The 19,872-nt window shown below is 42.4% G+C and overlaps 1 protein-coding gene across 1 annotated transcript in view; it reads right to left on the bottom strand.

The window, feature by feature from the left end:
* LOC123703505 (tyrosine-protein phosphatase CDC14 homolog) overlaps window positions 1-17,817 on the bottom strand; it is a 37,113-nt gene extending 19,296 nt beyond the window's left edge. The window contains exon 1 of the mRNA XM_045651536.1: window positions 17,767-17,817. Coding sequence (XP_045507492.1) covers window positions 17,767-17,812 — 46 coding nt within the window. The 5' untranslated portion in view covers window positions 17,813-17,817. The remainder of the gene's footprint in view (window positions 1-17,766) is intronic.
* Window positions 17,818-19,872: the final 2,055 nt, after the last annotated feature.

The raw sequence follows: 19,872 nt of genomic DNA, 5'->3' as shown, positions 1-19,872 counted from the left end.
CGCGGAAAGTTGGGGGGATTTCGACGTGATCGTGTAGAGGTGCGCCGAGTGACCACCGGAAAAATATTGACATCTCCAACACCCTGGACAAGAGAGTGGACCCCTGGAGGTGCGCAGAAACGGTGCCACTTGGAGGGGGGGTGTCTGAACAAAAAATGCTCGGAACTGGTGGCGATTACCAGGGGTGGTGGAAAAATGGGGATTTTCGCGAAAACAAGATGGCCGCCGTACTTTGCCAAAATCGCCGTTTATGAATCCTTACGTCTCAAATTTGGCACACGTGCTCTATTCGAGCCGGCGAATCGATCGGTGCCCCGTTCGAGTGGCTCCGGGCCCCAGTTTCCAACTTCCATACAACGTAAACTCCAACGGCCCGCGGAAACGGTGCGAGTTGGGTGGGGGGTCCCGGAACTAAAAATGATCACCACCCTGGGTCGCTACCAGGGAGCCGTAGTGGGACGCTCGATTTTGGAATTTTTCCATTTTTGGCGCAAACATAAAAACGTAAATTTAGCCGAGGTGGTGCAATGGAGAAATACACCAATGACGCATTCGTACTCGCCCAGCTCCCAGGATATCCAGAAAAATCCGAAATCTTAAACTTTCCCTCATCTCTCGAAGACGGTCAACGGCCCGCGCAAACGGTAGCAGCTACATCTGGGGTGCTCGAACTAAACTTGGAGTAGACCTCGAGCAATTACCACAGAGTGCAAAAAAAATTCAAAATGGCGGAAAAAATGGCCGCCGCCATACAAATTCTAAAACGGCCATCGCTGGTGTGATCGCAATGAAACTTGGCACAGGGGCTTTAATCGAGCCGCACATTGAGGTGGCATACTCATAATCGAGTTTCCATAGCTGGTTTCCGAGTTTCATACAACGTAAAATTGGACGGCTCTCTGAAACGGCGCAAGATAGGTGGGGGGTGTAGAACTAAAAAATGATCAGGAAGATGGGGTTCTACCAGGGCAATCGAGAAATTTCAAATTGGACGTAATTTTTTTTTCAAAAAATGGCCAATTTTTCAAAGCAAGATGGTGGCGCCGGTTTCGTCACGATCGGTCTGAAAATTGACTTCTGTGCTCTGATTGGTCAGATTTACAAAACTGCATACTCAGAATTTCTCTCAGACCCCCGGTTTTCATTTTCCATACATCACGAAATTCAACGGCTCTCTGAACTGGTGGCACTTAGGTTGGGGTCACCAAGGTAAAAAATGTTTAAAAACTTGGTCCGCTTCCAGGCACATAAAATTTTTTGCTAAAAAGCGAAATTTTTTTTTTTCGAAAATTTTGTATGAAAATTTCCATAGTAGGAAGGGTAATTGAATAGCATCGGCAAAAGACGGCACCGCGGGCTGCTTGCTGCCCGCGCACCGCGCAACTTCGAGGGTTGACAGCCTCCCGGAGTAGAAAATATTTATTAACTTTTGAACTACCTCACGAGCCAAGCGAGCGAAGCGAGCGAGTCACGGTAGCGGCCAGCGTAAATATTCAAATAGGTAGCGAGGAGCGAAGCGACGAGCGTGTTAGGTTAACTTTTGAACTACTTACCGCACGAGCCAAGCGAGCGAAGCGAGCGAGTCGCGTCAACGGCCGGCCTAAATATTCAAATAGGTAGCGAGGAGCGAAGCGACGAGCGTGTTAGGTTAACTTATGAACTACCTACCGCACGAGCCAAGCGAGCGAAGCGAGCGAGTTGCGCCAGCGGCCGGCCTAAATATTCAAATAGGTAGCGAGGAGCGAAGCGACGAGCGTGTTAGGTTAACTCTTGAACAGTTTATTATGAAAAGTCACTGCCCGCTATCGATAAGACGTTTCAAAAATTTTACCAATATTTGAATAAGTAATTTATAAGCAGTTTAGGTAGCGAGGAGCGAAGCGACGAGCGTGTAAGGTTAACTTTTGAACTACCACACGAGCCATGCGAACGAAGCGAGCGAGTCACGGCAGCGGCCGGCCTAAATATTCAAATAGGTAGCGAGGAGCGAAGCGACGAGCGTGTTAGGTTAACTTTTGAACTACCTATCGCACGAGCCAAGCGAGCGAAGCGAGCGAGTCGCGGCAGCGGCCGGCCTAAATATTCAAATAGGTAGGTATAGTTAAGGTAGCGAGGAGCGAAGCGACGAGCGTGTTAGGTTAACTCTTGAACAGTTTATTATGAAAAGTCACTGCCCGCTATCGATAAGACGTTTCAAAAATTTAACAACATAGGAATAAGTAATTTATAAGCAGTTTCGACTGACTGTAGAATCGCTGTTAGCAGATGTTACAATTGGAAAGGAAATTCGAATGCATTTTCAAATGACTGAAGATTTCTGCCCTGGGATGAGCCGCGAGCTGCTTGCAGCTCGCGCACCACGCAACCTCGAAGGTGGACAGCCCCCCAGAATAGAAAATATTTGAATGGGGAATTTATAAGCATTACCGACTGACTGTAGAATCGCTGTTAGGAGATGTAACAAATGGATAGGAAATTCGAATGCATTTTCAAATGACTGAAGATTTCTGCCCTGGGATGCTTCGCGGGCTGCTTGCAGCCCGCGCACTACGCTCCCTCGAAGGTGGACAGCCTCCCGGAGTGTAAAATACTTGAATGGGGAATTTATAAGCATTAACGACTGACTGTAGAATCGCTGTTAGCAGATAAAAGCAAATTGACGGGGAATTTTAACGCATTTTCATATGACTGAAGATTTCTGCCCTGGGATGCTTCGCGGGCTGCTTGCAGCCCGCGCACTACGCTCCCTCGAAGGTGGACAGCCTCCCGGAGTGGAAAATACTTGAATGGGGAATTTATAAGCATTACCGACTGACTGTAGAATCGCTGTTAGGAGATGTAACAAATGGATAGGAAATTTGAATGCATTTTCAAATGACTGAAGCTTTCTGCCCTGGGATGAGCCGCGAGCTGCTTGCAGCTCGCGCACCATGCACCCTCGAAGGTGAACCGCCCCCCGGAATAGAAAATATTTGAATTTGAAATTTATAAGCACTTCCGATTGACTGTGGAATCGCTGTTTGCAGATAATAGCAAATTGACGGGGAATTTTAATGCATTTTCAAATGACTGAAGATTTCTGTCCTGGGATGCTTCGCGGGCTGCTTGCAGCCCGCGCACTACGCTCCCTCGAAGGTGGACAGCCTCCCGGAGTGGAAAATACTTGAATGGGGAATTTATAAGCATTACCGACTGACTGTGGAATCGCTGTTAGCAGAAAATTACAAATGGACTGGGAATTCTAACACATTTTCTAATGACTGCCCTATTGCTTCAACCCAGGGGCAAAAGGGGCTCGCGGGCTGCTTGCAGCCCGCGCACAACGCACCAGCTAGTTATAATATATAAAGCTACACTACCACTCACTGACTGACTGACATCGGGTTTCTCGGAAACTACGCGGAAAGTTGGGGGGATTTCGACGTGATCGTGTAGAGGTGCGCCGAGTGACCACCGGAAAAATATTGACATCTCCAACACCCTGGACAAGAGAGTGGACCCCTGGAGGTGCGCAGAAACGGTGCCACTTGGAGGGGGGGTGTCTGAACAAAAAATGCTCGGAACTGGTGGCGATTACCAGGGGTGGTGGAAAAATGGGGATTTTCGCGAAAACAAGATGGCCGCCGTACTTTGCTAAAATCGCCGTTTATGAATCCTTACGTCTCAAATTTGGCACACGTGCTCTGTTCGAGCCGGCAAATCGATCGGTGCCCCGTTCGAGTGGCTCCGGGCCCTGGTTTCCGACTTTCATACATTGGAAAATCCAACGGCCCGCGGAAACGGTGCGAGTTGGGTGGGGGGTCCCGGAACTAAAAATGATCACCACCCTGGGACGCTACCAGGGAGCCATAGTGGGATGCTCGATTTTGGAATTTTTCCATTTTTGGCGCAAACATAAAAACGTAAATTTAGCCGAGGTGGCGCATCGCGGAAATACACTCACACCGTGTTCGTACTCGCCCAGCTCCCAGGATATCCAGAAAAATCCGAAATCTTAAACTTTCCCTCATCTCTCGAAGACGGTCAACGGCCCGCGCAAACGGTAACAGCTACATCTGGGGTGCTCGAACTAAACTTGGAATAGACCTCGAGCAATTACCACAGAGTGTGAAAAAAATTCAAAATGGCGGAAAAAATGGCCGCCGCCATACAAATGCTAAAACGGCCATCGCTGGTCCGATCGCGCTGAAACTTGGCACAAGGGCTTTAATCAAGCCGCACATTAAGTTGGCATACTCATAATCGAGTTTCCATGGCTGGTTTCTGAGTTTCATACAACGCAAAATTCGACGGCTCTCCGAAACGGCGCCAGATAGCCGGGGGGTGTAGAACTAAAAAATGATCAGGAAGATGGGGTGCTCCCAGGGCAATCGAGAAATTTCAAATTGGACGCAATTTTTTTTTCAAAAATGGCCAATTTTTCAAAGCAAGATGGTGGCGCCGGTTACTTCACGATCGGTCTGAAAATTGACTTCTGTGCTCTAATCGGCTAGATTTACAAAACTGCATACTCAGAATATCTCTCCGACCCCCGGTTTCCATTTTCCATACATCACGAAATTCAACGGCTCTCTAAACTGGTGGCACTTAGGTCGGGGTTGCCGAAGTAAAAAATACTTCAAAACTTGGTCCGCTTCCAGGCATATAAATTTTTTTGTTGAAAAGCGAATTTTTTTTTTTGAAAATTTTGTATGGAAATTTCCATAGTAGGAAGGGTAATTGAATAGCATCGGCAAAAGACGGCACCGCGGGCTGCTTGCTGCCCGCGCACCGCGCAACTTCGAGGGTTGACAGCCTCCCGGAGTAGAAAATATTTATTAACTTTTGAACTACCTACCGCACGAGCCAAGCGAGCGAAGCGAGCGAGTCACGGCAGCGGCCAGCATAAATATTCAAATAGGTAGCGAGGAGCGAAGCGACGAGCGTGTTAGGTTAACTTTTGAACTACTTACCGCACGAGCCAAGCGAGCGAAGCGAGCGAGTCGCGTCAACGGCCGGCCTAAATATTCAAATAGGTAGCGAGGAGCGAAGCGACGAGCGTGTTAGGTTAACTTATGAACTACCTACCGCACGAGCCAAGCGAGCGAAGCGAGCGAGTTGCGGCAGCGGCCAGCCTAAATATTCATATAGGTAGCGAGGAGCGAAGCGACGAGCGTGTTAGGTTAACTCTTGAACAGTTTATTATGAAAAGTCACTGCCCGCTATCGATAAGACGTTTCAAAAATTTTACCAATATTTGAATAAGTAATTTATAAGCAGTTTAGGTAGCGAGGAGCGAAGCGACGAGCGTGAAAGGTTAACTTTTGAACTACCAAACGAGCCATGCGAGCGAAGCGAGCGAGTCACGACAGCGGCCGACCTAAATATTCAAATAGGTAGCGAGGAGCGAAGCGAAGAGCGTGTTAGGTTAACTTTTGAACTACCTTTCGCACGAGCCAAGCGAGCGAAGCGAGCGAGTCACGGCAGCGGCCGGCCTAAATATTCAAATAGGTAGCGAGGAGCGAAGCGACGAGCGTGTTAGGTTAACTCTTGAACAGTTTATTATGAAAAGTCACTGCCCGCTATCGATAAGACGTTTCAAAAATTTAACAATATTTGAAAAAGTAATTTATAAGCAGTTTCGACTGACTGTAGAATCGCTGTTAGCAGATGTAAGAAATGGACAGGAAATTCGAATGCATTTTCAAATGACTGAAGATTTCTGCCCTGGGATGAGCCGCGAGCTGCTTGCAGCTCGCGCACCACGCACCCTCGAAGGTGGACAGCCCCCCGGAATAGAAAATATTTGAATGGGGAATTTATAAGCATTACCGACTGACTGTAGAATCACTGTTAGGAGATGTAACAAATGGATAGGAAATTCGAATGCATTTTCAAATGACTGAAGATTTCTGCCCTGGGATGCTTCGCGGGCTGCTTGCAGCCCGCGCACTACGCTCCCTCGAAGGTGGACAGCCTCCCGGAGTGGAAAATACTTGAATGGGGAATTTATAAGCATTAACGACTTACTGTAGAATCGCTGTTAGCAGATGTAACAAATGGATAGGAAATTTGAATGCATTTTCAAATGACTGAAGATTTCTGCCCTGGGATGAGCCGCGAGCTGCTTGCAGCTCGCGCACCATGCACCCTCGAAGGTGAACCGCCCCCCGGAATAGAAAATATTTGAATTTGAAATTTATAAGCACTTCCGATTGACTGTGGAATCGCTGTTTGCAGTTAATAGCAAATTGACGGGGAATTTTAATGCATTTTCAAATGACTGAAGATTTCTGTCCTGGGATGCTTCGCGGGCTGCTTGCAGCCCGCGCACTACGCTCCCTCGAAGGTGGACAGCCTCCCGGAGTGGAAAATACTTGAATGGGGAATTTATAAGCATTACCGACTGACTGTGGAATCGCTGTTAGCAGAAAATTACAAATGGACTGGGAATTCTAACACATTTTCTAATGACTGCCCTATTGCTTCAACCCAGGGGCAAAAGGGGCTCGCGGGCTGCTTGCAGCCCGCGCACAACGCACCAGCTAGTTATAATATATAAAGCTACACTACCACTCACTCACTCACTGACATCGCTTTTCTCGGAAACTACGTGGAAAGTGGGGGGGATTTCGACGTGATCGTGTAGAGGTGCGCCGAGTGACCAGAGGAAAAATATAGCGATCTCGATCACCTTCGAATACCGAGTGGACCCCTGGTGGTGCGCAGAAACGGTGCCACCTGGAGGGGGGGTGTCTGAACAAAAAATGCTCGGAACTGGTGGCGATTACCAGGGATGATGGAAAAATGGTGATTTTCGCGAAAACAAGATGGCCGCCGTACTTTGCCAAAATCGCCGTTTATGAATCCTTACGTCTCAAATTTGGCACACGTGCTCTGTTCGAGCCGGCGAATCGATCGGTGCCCCGTTCGAGTGGCTCCGGGCCCCAGTTTCCAACTTCCATACAACGTAAAATCCAACGGCCCGCGGAAACGGTGCGAGTTGGGTGGGGGGTGTCGGAACTAAAAATGATCACCACCCTGGGACGCTACCAGGGAGCCGTAGTGGGACGCTCGATTTTGGAATTTTTCCATTTTTGGCGCAAACATAAAAACGTAAATTTAGACGAGGTGGCGCAACGGAGAAATACACCAATGATGCATTCGTACTCGCCCAGCTCCCAGGATATCCAGAAAAATACGAAATCTTAAACTTTCCCTCATCTCTCGAAGACGGTCAACGGCCCGCGCAAACGGTAGCAGCTACATCTGGGGTGCTCGAACTAAACTTGGAGTAGACCTCGAGCAATTACCACAGAGTGCGAAAAAAATTCAAAATGGCGGAAAAAATGGCCGCCGCCATACAAATTCTAAAACGGCCACCGCTGGTGTGATCGCGCTGAAACTTGGCACAGGGGCTTTAATCGAGCCGCATATTAAGGTGGGATACTCATAATTGAATTTCCACCGCTGGTTTCCGAGTTTCATACAACGCGAAATTCGACGGCTCTCGGAAACGGCGCGAGATAGGTGGGGGGTGTAGAACTAAAAAATGATCAGGAAGATGGGGTGCTACCAGGGCAATGGAGAAATTTCAAATTGGACGCCATTTTTTTTTTCAAAAATGGCCAATTTTTCAAAGCAAGATGGTGGCGCCGGTTACTTTACGATGGGTCTAAAAATTGACTTTTGTGCTCTTATCGGCCATATTTACAAAACTGCATACTCAGAATCTCTCTCCGACCCCTGGTTTCCATTTTCCATACATCAGGAAATTCAACGGCTCTCTGAACCGGTGACAGGTAGGTCGGGGTCGCCTAAGTAAAAAATGTTTAAAAACTTGGTCCGCTTCCAGGCACATAAAATTTTTTGCTAAAAAGCGAAATTTTTTTTTTCGAAAATTTTGTATGGAAATTTCCATAGTAGGAAGGATGATTGAATAGCAACGGCAAAAGGTGGTACCGCGGGCTGCTTGCTGCCCGCGCACCGCGCAACTTCGAGGGTTGACAGCCTCCCGGAGTCGAAAATATTTATTAACTTTTGAACTACCTACCGCACGAGCCAAGCGAGCGAAGCGAGCGAGTCACGGCAGCTGCCAGCATAAATATTCAAATAGGTAGCGAGGAGCGAAGCGACGAGCGTGTTAGGTTAACTTTTGAACTACTTACCGCACGAGCCAAGCGAGCGAAGCGAGCGAGTCGCGTCAACGGCCGGCCTAAATATTCAAATAGGTAGCGAGGAGCGAAGCGACGAGCGTGTTAGGTTAACTTATGAACTACCTACCGCACGAGCCAAGCGAGCGAGTTGCGGCAGCGGCCGGCCTAAATATTCAAATAGGTAGCGAGGAGCGAAGCGACGAGCGTGTTAGGTTAACTCTTGAACAGTTTATTATGAAAAGTCACTGCCCGCTATCGATAAGACGTTTAAAAAATTTACCAATATTTGAATAAGTAATTTATAAGCAGTTTAGGTAGCGAGGAGCGAAGCGACGAGCGTGTAAGGTTAACTTTTGAACTACCACACGAGCCATGCGAGCTAAGCGAGCGAGTCGCGACAGCGGCCGGCCTAAATATTCAAATAGGTAGCGAGGAGCGAAGCGACGAGCGTGTTAGGTTAACTTTTGAACTACCTATCGCACGAGCCAAGCGAGCGAAGCGAGCGAGTCGCGGCAGCGGCCGGCCTAAATATTCAAATAGGTAGTGAGGAGCGAAGCGACGAGCGTGTTAGGTTAACTCTTGAACAGTTTATTATGAAAAGTCACTGCCCGCTATCGATAAGACGTTTCAAAAATTTAACAATAATTGAATAAGTAATTTATAAGCAGTTTCGACTGACTGTAGAATCGCTATTAGCAGATGTTACAAATGGAAAGGAAATTCGAATGCATTTTCAAATAACTGAAGATTTCTGCCCTGGGATGAGCCGCGAGCTGCTTGCAGCTCGCGCACCATGCACCCTCGAAGGTGGACAGCCCCCCGGAATAGAAAATATTTGAATGGGGAATTTATAAGCATTAACGACTTACTGTAGAATCGCTGTTAGCAGATAAAAGCAAATTGACGGGGAATTTTAACGCATTTTCTAATGACTGAAGATTTTTGTCCCTGGGATGTACCGCGGGCTGCTTGCAGCCCGCGCACCACGCACCCTCGATGGTGGATAGCCCCCCGGAATAGAAAATATTTGAATGGGGAATTTATAAGCAGTTTCGACTGACTATAGAATCGCTGTTAGCAGATGTTACAAATGGAAAGGAAATTCGAATGCATTTTCAAATGACTGAAGATTTCTGCCCTGGGATGAGCCGCGAGCTGCTTGCAGCTCGCGCACCACGCACCCTCGAAGGTGAACCGCCCCCCGGAAAAGAAAATATTTGAATTTGAAATTTATAAGCATTTCCGATTGACTGTGGAATCGCTGTTTGCAGATAATAGCAAATTTACGGGGAATTTTAATGCATTTTCAAATGACTGAAGATTTCTGCCCTGGGATGCTTCGCACTACGCTCCCTCGAAGGTGGACAGCATTCCAGAATAGAAAATATTTGAATTGGGAATTTATAAGCACTTCCGATTGACTGTGGAATCGCTGTTAGCAGGAAATTACAAATGGACTGGGAATTCCAACACATTTTCTAATGACTGCCCTATTGCTTCAACCCTGGGGCAAAAGGAGCTCGCGGGCTGCTTGCAGCCCGCGCACAACGCACCAGCTAGTTATAATATATAAAGCTACACTACCACTGACTGACTCACTGACTGACATCGGTTTTCTCGGAAACTACGTGGAAAGTGGGGGGGATTTCGACGTGATCGTGTAGAGGTGCGCCGAGTGACCAGAGGAAAAATATAGCGATCTCGATCATCTTCGAAAACCAAGTGGACCCCTGGAGGTGCGCAAAAACGGTGCCACCTGGAGGGGGGGTGTCTGAACAAAAAATGCTCGGAACTGGTGGCGATTACCAGGGGTGGTGGAAAAATGGGGATTTTCGCGAAAACAAGATGGCCGCCGTACTTTGCCAAAATCGCCGTTTATGAATCCTTACGTCTCAAATTTGGCACACGTGCTCTGTTCGAGCCGGCGAATCGATCGGTGCCCCGTTCGAGTGGCTCCGGGCCCCAGTTTCCAACTTCCATACAACGTAAAATCCAACGGCCCGCGGAAACGGTGCGAGTTGGGTGGGGGGTGTCGGAACTAAAAATGATCACCACCCTGGGACGCTACCAGGGAGCCGTAGTGGGATGCTCGATTTTGGAATTTTTCCATTTTTGGCGCAAACATAAAAACGTAAATTTAGCCGAGGTGGTGCAATAGAGAAATAAACCAATGACGCATTCATACTCGCCCAACTCCCAGGATATCCAGAAAAATCCGAAATCTTAAACTTTCCCACATCTCGCGAAGACGGTCAACGGCCCGCGCAAACGGTAGCAGCTGCATCTGGGGTGCTCGAACTAAACTTGTAGTAGACCTCGAGCAATTACCACAGAGTGTGAAAAAAATTCAAAATGGCGGAAAAAATGGCCGCCGCCATACAAATTCTAAAACGGCCATCGCTGATGTGATCGCGCTGAAACTTGGCTCAGGGGCTTTAATCGAGCCGCAAATTAAGTTGGCGTACTCATAATCGAGTTTCCACAGCTGGTTTCCGAGTTTCATACAACGCGAAATTCGACGGCTCTCCGAAATAGCGCGAGATAGGTGGGGTGTGTAGAACTAAAAAATGATCAGGAAGATGGGGCGCTACCAGGGCAATCGAGAAATTTCAAATTGGACGCAATTTTTTTTTCAAAAATGGCCAATTTTTCAAAGCAAGATGGTGGCGCCGGTTCCGTCACGATCGGTCTGAAAATTGACTTCTGTGCTCTGATTGGTCAGATTTACAAAACTGCATACTCAGAATTTCTCTCCGACCCCCGGTTTCCATTTTCCATACATCACGAAATTCAACGGCTCTCTGAACTGGTGGCACTTAGGTTGGGGTCACCAAGGTAAAAAATGTTTAAAAACTTGATCCGCTTCCAGGCACATAAAAATTTTTGCTAAAAAGCGAAATTTTTTTTTCGAAAATTTTGTATGGAAATTTCCATAGTAGGAAGGGTAATTGAATAGCATCGGCAAAAGACGGCACCGCGGGCTGCTTGCTGCCCGCGCACCGCGCAACCTCGAGGGTCGACAGCCTCCCGGAGTAGAAAATATTTATTAACTTTTGAACTACCGCACGAACCAAGCGAGCGAAGCGAGCGAGTCACGGCAGCGGCCGGCGTAAATATTCAAATAGGTAGCGAGGAGCGAAGCGACGAGCGTGTAAGGTTAACTTATGAACTACCTACCACACGAGCCAAGCGAGCGAAGCGAGCGAGTCACGGCAGCGGCCGGCGTAAATATTGAAAGAAGTAGCGAGGAGCGAAGCGACGAGCGAGTTAGGTTAAATTTCGAACTACAGCACTAGCCAAGCGAGCGAAGCGAGCAAGTCACGTCAGTGGCTGGCGTAAATATTCAAAGAAGTAGCGAGGAGCGAAGCGACGAGCGTGTTAGGTTAACTCTTGAACAGTTTATTATGAAAAGTCACTGCCCGCTATCGATAAGACGTTTAAAAAATTTTACCAATATTTGAATAAGTAATTTATAAGCAGTTTAGGTAGCGAGGAGCGAAGTGACGAGCGTATAATAGCATCGGCAAAAGACGGCACCGCGGGCTGCTTGCTGCCCGCGCACCGCGCAACCTCGAGGGTCGACAGCCTCCCGGAGTAGAAAATATTTATTAACTTTTTGAACTACCACACGAGCCATGCGAGCAAAGCGAGCGAGTCACGGCAGCGGCCGGCCTAAATATTCAAATAGGAAGCGAGGAGCGAAGCGACGAGCGTGTTAGGTTAACTTTTGAACTACCTATCGCACGAGCCAAGCGAGCGAAGCGAGCGAGTCGCGGCAGCGGCCGGCCTAAATATTCAAATAGGTAGCGAGGAGCGAAGCGACGAGCGTGTTAGGTTAACTCTTGAACAGTTTATTATGAAAAGTCACTGCCCGCTATCGATAAGACGTTTCAAAAATTTAACAATATTTGAATAAGTAATTTATAAGCAGTTTCGACTGACTGTAGAATCGCTGTTAGCAGATGTTACAAATGGAAAGGAAATTCGAATGCATTTTCAAATGACTGAAGATTTCTGCCCTGGGATGAGCCGCGAGCTGCTTGCAGCTCGCGCACCACGCACCCTCGAAGGTGGACAGCCCCCCGGAATAGAAAATTTTGAATGGGGAATTTATAAGCATTACCGACTGACTGTAGAATCGCTGTTAGGAGATGTAACAAATGGATAGGAAATTTGAATGCATTTTCAAATGACTGAAGATTTCTGCCCTGGGATGAGCCGCGAGCTGCTTGCAGCTCGCGCACCATGCACCCTCGAAGGTAAACCGCCCCCCGGAATAGAAAATATTTGAATTTGAAATTTATAAGCACTTCCGATTGACTGTGGAATCGCTGTTTGCAGATAATAGCAAATTGACGGGGAATTTTAATGCATTTTCAAATGACTGAAGATTTCTGTCCTGGGATGCTTCGCGGGCTGCTTGCAGCCCGCGCACTACGCTCCCTCGAAGGTGGACAGCCTCCCGGAGTCGAAAATACTTGAATGGGGAATTTATAAGCATAACCGACTGACTGTAGAATCGCTGTTAGCAGATGTAACAAATGGACAGAAAATTCGAATTTATTTTCAAATGACTGCCCTTTTGCTTCAACCCAGGGGCAAAAGGGGCTCGCGGGCTGCTTGCAGCCCGCGCACTACGCTCCCTCGAAGGTGGACAGCCTCCCGGAGTGGAAAATACTTGAATGGGGAATTTATAAGCATTAACGACTGACTGTAGAATCGCTGTTAGCAGATGTAACAAATGGACAGAAAATCCGAATATATTTTCAAATGACTGCCCTATTGCTTCAACCCAGGGGCAAAAGGGGCTCGCGGGCTGCTTGCAGCCCGCGCACAACGCACCAGCTAGTAATATTATAAACTGAAAAGCTTTTTTGTTTGTTTGAACGCGCTAATCAGAAGAATATAATATCACAGTATTACAATATGGTAATACTGTGATAATATGTATCATTACGCTAAGACCAATAGAAGCGGAGCCACGCGGATGAAACCGCGGAGCGTAGCTAGTATTACATAAACAAGAGCAACAATAAAACGTAAAATCTTATAAGTGAAGTTAAGTATTTCTCGTGTCATTTATAATTATTTACCAATTTAAAGGGTATGGTTATATGTAACTAAAGGTATGTTATAGTTGAACTATTACGTATTTCAGTTACACGCTCCCGCTATTTATGCAACATGCAATCGTAATCCTACCTATGTATTATATTATGTACATGTACATTTTCTATCTCCAGGTTTAAGATTTATTATGTGATTTAGTTATAGTAACCAGGATGGGATTAGATTAAAAAAAGGTTTTACACATTTTACTTGTTTTATTAACACACTAGCTGTGCCCTGCGGTTTTACCCGCATTGCTTCGTTCCTGTTGGTTTGCATGATAATATATTATAGCCTACATCCTTCCTCGATAAATGGGCAATCTAACACCGAAATAATTTTTCAACTAGGACCAGTAGTTCCTTTGACAAGCGCGTTCAAACAAACAAACTCTTCAGCTTTACAATATTAAAAAATATAACATAGATTAATTTACAGCAATAACTAGAATGGAAATTACACATACTACACAAATTTTTATCACGTTCAATACGAGCCAACGATCAAAATAATACGTCGTCTAAATAAATATGTATGCTTTTTTTAACAAATGGATTCGTGCCGTGCATAGAATGTGCGGTTATTCAAAAATAAATAAAAAGTTCATAGTTCGACAATGCCCGTCGTAACGTCCAAACTCTAACCAAATTTATTTCTATGTAGTTTGTTTAGGATGTTTACCTGAGCTACACTACATAGTTACGTGTAAATATTTGATTTTGAATAGTATGCGACTCACTTTCTTTCTTTAAATAGTACCTAAAAGTTATAGGCTTATTTAAAATCTATCTGCGAGGTTTGTGATACAATTTAATTAAAGGTAAATATACCTAGTTAACAACAAAAATCATGATATAATAAGATAAACTATTTACTATTATTGTGTTGTCACTGATCCTTGATGAGTGTACAAAGTTTGAATAAAATTGAATTAAGGGATAATATATTTAAAGCGTGTTAAAAAAGAAACTTTCAAAAAATTTGGCTAGTATATTGTCTCTAGAGTCTAGTATAATCATTCAGGCAGCAAGTGCACATAAAATGTAGTCGAATAAAATTGTTATGTACCAAGTTGAATACCACATTACACAGACCACGATAATTTTGTGAATAATGTAGAACTCTAATTTCGTGTGTAGTTGCATTTTACGACTAGCTTCAGTATGCAATTGCTATGTTTAATGCGCTTGCAAATAATACCCGAGTGCAGAAACATGAATAAGTAAATCGCGATCGAGAAGTAGCTATAGGTTTTAAACTTTAATATTTTGAAGTTCTTTAGGTGCGTTGAGAGTAAAATTTTAAGTTCACGTCATGGAGTAAGGCGACGATTTTGGTATATTTAAAATCTTGCCAAAGAAGTTTCACTCATGACACGTGTGCTCGACATACACGCTCTTTTTCTAATGACGGTTTTTGAATGAAAATACACCAAGATGTTATCTATGGAAAATAGTTTAATCAAGTCATCGAAATCGTTCGTGATTTATTAAAAGTAGGTAATATATGAAGTTTAAAAACATTGAAAACCTTTAGTAGCTAATAAACTTTTAGTAGCTCCTTGTAAGGGAATAGACCTTCGCGGTTGCGTGATAATTGATAAACTTGAGCTTCTAATAACAAAGTTTTGATAGGTGAAACTTGGAAGTTTCTGACTTTGAATAGAGTAGTTTTCAATATAATGGATAGAAGTTATATTTTTGATATTACATCAACATTTATATTAGTTTTTGAATTATACTTACTATGTCTCACAGCATTATTAACAGCTTTTGCTCATCGCAATAAGATAACTTTTCCAGCTATCATTAAGATCTTGTAGACATTGACCAAAACTATGTACCTAGTTTTCGTCGTAGGGAATTGTTGAACATAGGTAATCCATACTAATATTATAAATGCGAAAGTAACTCTGTCTGTCTGTCTGTCTGTTACTCAATCACGCCTAAACCACTGAACCAATTTGCATGAAATTTGGTATAGAGGTATTTTGATACCCGAGAAAGGACATAGGCTACTTTTTATTGCCAAATATGTACCACGGGCGAAGCCGGGGCGGACCACTAGTATTATATATAGGTATTTTTTTATTTCTAACCGTAACAAGATTCATGTTACCAGAGTTACCCCGAAGAAGCGACTAGTTAAGTCAAAAGGGGGTACTTTGTAAAATAACAAAAACTAAACAATATACCTATATTATATTTGTCTCGTATTTCAATTTTAATCCCATTTGCCTGACCCTGACCATAACGATTTGTGACAGATTAACTAGAAAACGAAGGCTAACTAGAAACTGTGTAACTGCAAAGTGTTGGAGTGATGTAATTCACTTTGTTTATGTTGATGTCACAGTTAAATATTGTATTATGTTATGATAATATGTATATGGTGCAAGTGCATACATTGCCAAGGATGTTTTTATTATGTACTAAACTCGATCATATTTCGAGACATTCGTATACAATTTTAAGGCGAAATGGATTATCTATATTCTATACTAATATTATAAAGAGGAAAGGTTTGTAATTATGTATGCATGTATATGTATGTATGTATGGTTTTCACGCATAAACTACTGGACCGATTTTAAAAATCCTTTCACCATTAGAAAGCTGCATCTTCACTGAGCAACATAGGCTAGGTTTTATCCAGGAAATCCCACGGGGCCGGGCGGTGGAACGGGGAATGTAATCCATCGGCCGGTTCGGTGAGGCGGCTTGAGACGTGTTCCGCTCATGCCGCCAACGGGAGGGAAGAGCAGGCAAACCATCTTTCCTGTTCTTGGCTTGCGCCTGGCCTAGAGATGGGCTGCCGCCGAGGGGGTCGCGGAAGAATTCCAACCAATACCCGCGGCCCCATCATTAAAGCGGCTCGACGGAACACAGTGGGGTTTTAGTCGGTAGGAATCCGACATAACCCACGGCTCCTTCCCCGGGGGCAGTGGGTATCTTTGGAAGATTTCCCCACTATAAAAAAAAAAAAGGAAATCCCACGGGAACGGGAACTATGCGGGTTTTTCTTTGAAAACGCGGGCGAGGCCGCAGGCGGCAAGCTAGTTTAATATATTGATGATGATGATGATATACTAAACTCGATCATATTTCGAGAGATTACTCTTGTTGTAGATGATCTGATATTTGAAACTATCAAATCGAATCTATTAACTGGAATGTTTATTCAATAAATAAATACAGATTCATTTAACCCGACAACTGGAAGTAAAATTTTATTCAGCTTTTTGTTGTTTTGGAATTTGTTATGATTATGAAACTTACAACCTTGTTCAAGTTAAAAACAATCAGAGAATATATATATTGATGGTAAATTGCTTACAAATATTATATTATATACTTATAGCTGAAGAGTTTGTTTGTTGGAACACGCTAATCTCAGGAACTACTGGTTGAATACAAAAATTCTATCAGTGTTAGTTAGACCATTTATCGAGGAAAGTTATAGGCTCACGCTAAGTTCAATAGGAGTGCAAGGCGAGAGCAAGGTGGGTAAAACGGCAGGGCACAGCTAGTGTGAAGTATAATAAATCAAACAATAAATTGTTTTATTTCTATGTGTATTGCATTATTGGTTTATATTTTTTATTCAAACAACAATTTATAGACTAATAGAATTAGATTGATGAACCAAATAGCTCAGTGTATTCATGAGCAAGTTGTATTCTTAATTTCTTATTTCATTAAATCATAAATAATACTTTGTTTAACATATGTAAAGATAGTATTATCTTTTTATAATCAAAAAATGTCTGATATGTTTCATTTGGGACACCCGATTGGATTCATTTTGAAATAAGTATTATAGGAGTAAGTATTAAATAAATTAAAAATATTAAGGAGTTATTTAACTCATAAATGAAATAAGTAAAGGAATGCTAATACATATAGATGCGATATAGACACTACATAATATGCCATAGTGCATAGCGCTCCGAGAGTGCTACATAAAGGAATGAATAAAGGAAGGAACCTTATTAATATTGTGTAAAAATCTCAGCTTAACCAATTAGAAGTGCTTATTTTTAATGGTACAGTTTTTACAGTACAGTTATAATAATTAACTGTCTGAATACTTGACAAACATACAAGAAGACAGTAAGATTTTAACAAAAATTGAGTTGCCTATAAATTCCTTCGCTACATTTTTGATATTTTCATTACACAGTAGGTAAATGCTAAGATATAGAATTGCAGAAATGCTTTGCAAAACAATTGTATTGCAGAGCCTTCGTATATATTAATAAAGAAGAAATTCTGCATTCCGTTATTCTTTCCGATGTGATAAATCTTGCAATTCATTATTAATGGGTAAGTTAAGTAATTATTCAATGAAATACTTTTGCATATAATCAAACACCTAATATACTAGAAATTATGCTGCAAAAAGTAACTTATATTTCACATGATTGTTATTATTTTGATGAACAATAGATGGAAGCGCACATCATTGTTACACCTACATTTGTCACAAGTCAAAATCCAAATAAAATGCTTAGATATATTACCTCTTATAATCTCAGTGGAAGATATGATGACATCATTCTCATCCATTCTCACTTTGTAACATAAAAAGTAATTTATTTTATCTTGCAATCCTCTGATATCTTAGTTCTATTTACTGTTTATCCGTAAGTCATCTTATTGGAATCCATTTTGATTTAATTTTGTGATGCATCTGTAAAAAATGTGCTTTTTTAAAATTATTTTCAATGAGATCAATAAAACAATAAAGATTAAAGAAACAAAAAATAGCATGAATGCATGCTAACTACTTCTTTCTACTGAATGCCTCTTATTTAAAGTTCAATATGTAGTATTATTAATAAATTGGGTAAAGTGTTTCAAAGAATAATTTTATCAAAGGGTCCAGTAGTGAGTGATGTTGCTCAGCTATTGGTGTTCCTCCAAAATAAATAAGTAGTAAATTCAATCTTTTATACCTACATCATTATAATATTGCACTTTCAGTAAATTTGCCCATTGGATTGTTGCAAGTTCAGTCTTTAACCAGTTATAAAGTGTTAGCAACTAATTAAAATAGATATGCATACGTTAAACAATAGCTTTGGGCCCTAATATTTATGCTAATCAAACAATATTTCATGGTCTAGATAAAAGCTTGAATGAAGTCTAGATAAATCTTTTTAAAGTTAAGTAAAATAGTCAATTACATTTCTTACCATCTGTTCTGATAAATAGAAGCCAGCTCCTTTTAATGCGTTTTAACCTTGACAAGTTACGAAAATCACCTGCTAATAGGACTAGTCCGCCAATTTAGAATCACTGCAAAAAACACAACACACCACTTCAAACTGCACTTTTACTTAGTAATAATGAATGTGCACGGTTAATGATTGGAAAGTATTTTCAATTCGTATAGTTTCGAATGTATTTCATCGTTTTTTTTGTCGCAACGTAGTTAGTTTCATTGGCGGCGCGTAGGAAGCTTTATTACGCGGCGTGGGACGTTATTTCTTACTTAAAACTAAGGTCAGATCTGACCAAATAGGAACTGCGGAGTCTTCCTACGATAATAATTGATAATTTCATTCATAAATCGCTTTATTAGCAAACTAGGGACCGTATAACTCGTTCAGCACTCGGATGTCTACTGGCAAAAAACCGGGCGTAACAACAAATCAAAATAGTAGACGTAGCATCACAATTTGCAAGGTCGCTAGTTGTTGTTTAATTTATCTTATATTAAAAGTCACTAGTACGTACTTTATTTTATTTGCCGAAGCCGATAATCTGATTTTGTAATAGGTTTTAAAAATCTGTATTCAGCACTTTGACATTCTTCCTATATATACATTATACTCTTTGCATTCTTCATTGGTCTATAACTTGGTCTATAATCAATGAATAATAGTCATTGTCTATAATTAGGATTGTCTATGGACTAAATAAATGTCAGATGATGTCAGATGTATTTAAATTATTTTTTTGTATCTGTGAAATAAAACAGATAAAACTGTATGATCATTTATATCAACTTTAAATCTATTCTAGATTTCTGGATAAATAATATGTAATATTTTATTTTTATTTTTATTTTATTTGCAACACAAACACATATAACAATAATATAGGTACAATACTTATTTAACTTCATAAACCTTAATGACTAATTGTTATTGCAATAACATGTGTTGACTACTAGACTATAAATTACAATCGCTTACACATAAACAAAGAGTACCTAATCAATATACTAATTAACAGATAATAGGTAATTTAAAAAGGGGAATGGTACAATACTACTAGAGACAAATTTCTAAACTATTGAAGGACCTGCGACAGTATAGTAAGGTTAATAGGCATTTCCGAAATCTAATAGGTTTACTCGCGATAATGTCAAGATCTGGAATTATCTCGCACAACTTATTGTAATTTGTGCAGATTCTGTTTAGAGTGCTATGATATTATGCTCTTTGGGTGCGGTGGATTGGCAACGTGAAAGTTCGATTATTTCGATTACTTCTAAGTGGTATATGAAAGGAGATTTGGGAAAGAGCTGCAGAGGACAGTTGACCACATATCATTTTATTTAGAAATATTAATTCCAATATTTTTCGTCGATCTGACAGTTTTACTTGTTTAAAATAAGA

This window comes from Colias croceus, chromosome 26 (assembly GCF_905220415.1).
Source record: "Colias croceus chromosome 26, ilColCroc2.1".
In the NCBI taxonomy this organism is placed as follows: domain Eukaryota; kingdom Metazoa; phylum Arthropoda; class Insecta; order Lepidoptera; family Pieridae; genus Colias; species Colias croceus.
This window is presented reverse-complemented; position numbering and strand designations above follow the sequence as displayed.